Source organism: Nelusetta ayraudi, unplaced genomic scaffold (assembly GCF_046127955.1).
Source record: "Nelusetta ayraudi isolate G7.1 ecotype Tasmania unplaced genomic scaffold, CSIRO-AGI_Nayr_v1 ptg000120l, whole genome shotgun sequence".
Classification (NCBI taxonomy): Eukaryota; Metazoa; Chordata; class Actinopteri; order Tetraodontiformes; family Monacanthidae; genus Nelusetta; species Nelusetta ayraudi.
The window spans coordinates 3,505,163-3,509,857 of record NW_027466170.1 but is presented as its reverse complement, the minus strand read 5'-3'; the positions used below and the strand labels follow the sequence as shown (position 1 = coordinate 3,509,857).

Here is a 4,695-nt window from a genome sequence, read left to right as displayed (position 1 = left end):
ATAGGAAGAGTAAGACATATTCCCCATGATTCTCCAACAACTATCAATATGACACATAAATCAATAAATAAATTTAAAAAAAAAAAGAAATTATTATATATATACACACACACATATATATATATATATATATATATATATATATATATATATATATATATATATATATATATTTTTTTTTGTTTGTTTGTTTTTTTTTCATCTAAAACATATGTTGTAAAAATATTTACCGGGATTTATTAATTTAAAGGCGTTTTAATCATTTTTCAGCTACTTCCTGTTTTAATTAGTTTACCGAAGCGCTAAAAAACAAACACAAGTAAAACCTCACCCAACCATTGTTCAGGCGTATACAATAAACGTGTGACCTCTTGTGTCATAACGTACACAGCTTTTCGACATTTCACAACAATGCAAGCGACAATTGAATTGTGTGTGTCGTAAAGTGGTTGCTCCTCACCGCGACAGGGGATCGCGCTTTACGGCACTCAAAGGTGTCTTCCTTTGCTCATATTTTGCAGAGTTGAAGGCCAGAAGGCAGCTAGAACCTCGCCGTTCGGAGGGAAACACTGTCCGCTTTAAAACGATGGGCATTGAGGAAGAAGCGGACCGGACGCTTTTCGTCAGAAATCTGGACTCCAGAGTGACGGAGGAGCTTTTGTTCGAGCTCTTTGTACAGGTGACGCTGTTTTGCTAACATTAGCCACGGCCCACATTAGCAAACACTGAATGTTTTGGTTTTATAGTTCGAAGCTTCTTCGACATTTAAATCGTTTGAAACGCCTACTGTCGGGTCGTTTCCTCGTATTTCCTTTGGCTCTGTGTCCACTTACGTGTGCCACTAATCGCTAACATTTGCCAAACGCTCGCTTGCATTATGTTTACCGTGTAGCGGCTAACCCAGTTAGCCTACTTAGCATTAGCTCTCGCTTGTGGCGACGGCGCCGTAAAACTAAACTGCAACCTTTCGCCGCAGGCGGGACCTCTGATCAGGACCAAGATCCCCAAAGATCCTGACGGGAAACAGAAGACGTTCGGCTTCGCCGTCTACAAGCACGAGGTGTCGGCGCCGTATGCCGTGCAGCTGCTGAACGGGACGTCGCTCTTCGGCAGGACTCTGCATGTGCAGTTCAGATCAGGTGGGTCGCTAGAGACGCACGTCACCCGCGCACATCGGTCTAATTTTGTAATATTCAAATACACATTTTCACACGCAAGGTCTCCCTGTCATTACTGGCTCACAAACAGTAAGATTGTATTTCGAGTTTGGAGTTAGTACTGGTAGTTTGATTCAAGCAGTAACATTGCGCACTGATTCTAGACACACAACGCCAAATCCCATCATTAAAATGCAGTCTTATCCTAATAAATAAACCTAATGTTAGGATTTCATACACCCAGTAAATGTAAAATCTCCTTCGAAATGCACAAAAGACACGGGACAGCATTACAACGTTTTCATACAGTCTTGGGATGAGCTAGAATTAATCATAAATCATTATGATAGACGTGTCAGCTGATGATGGCTGCCTTTTCTGAATAAATCAGCACTGCACAAACAAAAACAAAAGCTAAATAATTTGACGACGTTCTGCATTTAAAAAAAACTATGGTAGTGCAATCACGATGATAGTGAGTCTCGCATCATATCTGTATATTTCTGAGCTCTGAGTGTGAATTTTGTCATCCAACTAATAAGGAACTATTTAGACTGTACGCAAAAAGTACAATAATAGTTTTTGAACTATAGTGGGATAAACATTGTAAACACACCAAAATACTGAGGGTCATATTGATAAAGTAGTTCTCCACTAGTCCTCTGCAAAAGATGAAAACGTTTCAACAATGCAAAAGATGATTTATCACACACAATCAAGGGATGTAGAAAAGATCACCTGAGTCAAACAGTGCAAAAAAAAATCTAAAAATATTTGAATATGGTCAGCATGCAGCATTAGTTACGACCAGCAGAGGGCAGCACTGTGTCGTCTGACCAGCTCTCCCATCAAAAATAACCAGGAGCGGCTGTTGTCAGACTCTCTCATCTCTATGCAAATACACGTGCCTGTATTTGAAGTCACTGCTTATGAATGAAGGGCTCTGAATGGGAAGTTTCACACAGTGTGACGCAATCCCTCTTATATGCAGTGATTATGCAACACTGTTGCCGCAGGAGAGCTTTGCGTAAGCCACCTGTGTCGGTTTCATTCCGCAGAACAAAAACACCAGCCACATAAAGCTGCACCATTGTGTGGAATTTATGTAGACGCACAAACTGGTTATTTGGAGTCAAAGTGCAGAGATGAAACGTGGGTGTGTGAAGATGATCCACAGTCCTACTGGGACTTCCTTTATCCTGACAGACATTTGGATATTTTGTAAATTTCCACATCGCAGCGCTATTCTGTTTTCCACAAGTCTGTCAGGTTTGTGTGACCTGACCAGATGAAGCACCAGTCCTGCCTGCGCCGCCTTATCTCCAGCTGCAGCTCGGTGTTTGAACACGGCCAACAGTTTGCCTGGACTACGCGCGCGCGCACACACACACACACACAGGATTAAGTGTGTGGTTTGGCTCCGTTGACAGAAAAACATGTCAATAGTGCACCTAGTGTGAAGATTTCTTTGTGTGCATGGCAGCTGCAGAATGTCACTGCTGCACAACTGTCAGAACAGCATATTGTCCTTCTGTGCTTTAATAGATTGTAATGGTCCCATAATAAATTGATGGTTTCAGAATGAACCATCTGGTAGGAGCGGTCTAGATGGGAACGGCCGGTAACGTGATCTAAAAGTACAAGATATGTGTAGAAATGATTGAGCTTCTTTTTTGTCTCCACTTACAAACTTTGTCGTGTCGCTGGATCACAGGCAGCAGCCACAACAGTCCAGGACACTCGCAAAGCTCAAGCCCTGTGCACACCCCGAACCCCCACGGCCAAAGGTACAACGCTCTCTGCAGCACCGTCACATCGTCTCATGCTGGTGTTTGCTGTGTCCTGACATTCAAAACAGAAGTCCTCACTGCAAAGAAGTGTCCTATTTATTTATTTATTTTTAGCAGCATTGATCCAGATGTGGGGGGGGGGGGGGGGGGGGGGGGAGTTGGAACTTCATTGAAACACGAGTGGCCGTCGTCACTTGCTTCATGTATCCCAGCATGCTAAAGGCTGAATTCAAACTTTTTTTTTTTTTTTGCCCCCAACAGAAACCCGGCCCAGTTCAGCTCTCCGCCCTACACTCCTCCACAAATGCAGAGGTCTTTCTCATCTCCTGAAAATCTGCAGAAAAGTGCCATGGTAACCTTGTCATTTTCTACTTATTTATTACTTTAAGGTCCAGTGTGTAAAATTATCAGACAGGCTTTCATGAAAGGTGGCTATTTTTTTAAGAATTTAAATAAAACGTGCTTGAGGTATTTTACGTTTTTATTGTTTCCTACATAATTCCATGCGTATTCATACGTAGTTTTGATGCCTTCATGGAGAAACTGTAATGTCAATAGTCTTCATAGTGTGTCTAAACTTTTGACTGGTGGCGTGTGTATGAGAACGGTAGGAAAACCGAATGACTTATTCTACTGCGAGTGTACACTTTTATAGGCAGAATATGAAGCTTTTACCAATAAAAAAAAACAAAACAAATCAAGCCAAATTTTACACACTGGACCTTTAAACGCTTAACTATCTGATTTTTTTCCTAACCATCCCTCTCCTGCGTCCTCCGCCCGCAGATGAACAACATGATGTGGCAGCTCCACGGCATGCAGCACGCCGACCAGCCCAACGGCAGCTTTTCCAAAAACCCACAGAGGCAGTCGTCGGGTGGCGGCGGCGGCGGCAGCGGCTCGAGGCACCACAACGCCGCCCCCTATTCACCCTACCCGGCCTCCCACATGAACAGCGGCGGCAGGAACCAGCGCTACAACGACGAGCAAAGTCCCGGAGGCCGAGACGGGCAGCACGGCCACGGCCGGGACGGCTACCACCACCAGCAGAAGGAGCGCAGCGGCGGCGGCCGGCATCATGACGGTCGAGGCGGCAGCAGACACCACGACGACCGGAGCCGCGGCTACCAAGACAATAGATGGAATAGACGGTACTGAGAGGGGACTGGTTGTGACTGTGAATGGACTGAGTTCAAAAGGATCACGCGTTACACACACATTCTAACGCACTCAGGTTGTTTATATCAGTTTTCAAGGCTCAATTGTTTCGCCTTAAAATAATTTTTTTTAACCTCTGAGGCATTTTTAAATTTGTAAATATGAAAAAATATACCCTCTTAATTTTTTTTTTCCTTTTCACACAGGTTTTGCAAAAAAAAAAGAGGAAAGAAATGTATAGGAATTGTGAGAGAAATACGCTGGTGGAGTTTCTGAGAGGGGGAAAAAAAAACTTTTTATTTTCTCTTTTAAAAAAAAAAACAACTTAGGATATTGGCCTTTTTTTTTTATGCAAATATTTATTGGTGCTCTCGCGACTGAAAAAAACTATTATCAGGTACTTTACAGATTTGTCAGCCACAGATTCCACCAGCACCTATTTTACTGCAGCAGGGCACCAACAACTGTTTCTTAAAGTGATCTGTTGATCTTTGTAAAAGGGAAAAAAAATGTTTTGTGTTCTTTTTTTTTTCCAAGACAATGTTTTAAACCGGATGTTTTTTTATATATATAAATCTCATTTGAACATG

General features: G+C 42.7%; 1 protein-coding gene across 1 annotated transcript; it reads left to right on the top strand.

Moving 5' to 3' along the window:
• The first annotated feature begins 470 nt into the window (after positions 1–470).
• On the top strand, positions 471–4,695 carry rbm7 (RNA binding motif protein 7). The gene is made up of 5 exons (XM_076049843.1): positions 471–679; positions 977–1,139; positions 2,872–2,944; positions 3,209–3,299; positions 3,734–4,695. The coding sequence occupies exons 1-5, from the start codon at positions 587–589 to the stop codon at positions 4,103–4,105; spliced, it is 792 nt and encodes a 263-aa protein (XP_075905958.1). The 5' UTR covers positions 471–586; the 3' UTR covers positions 4,106–4,695.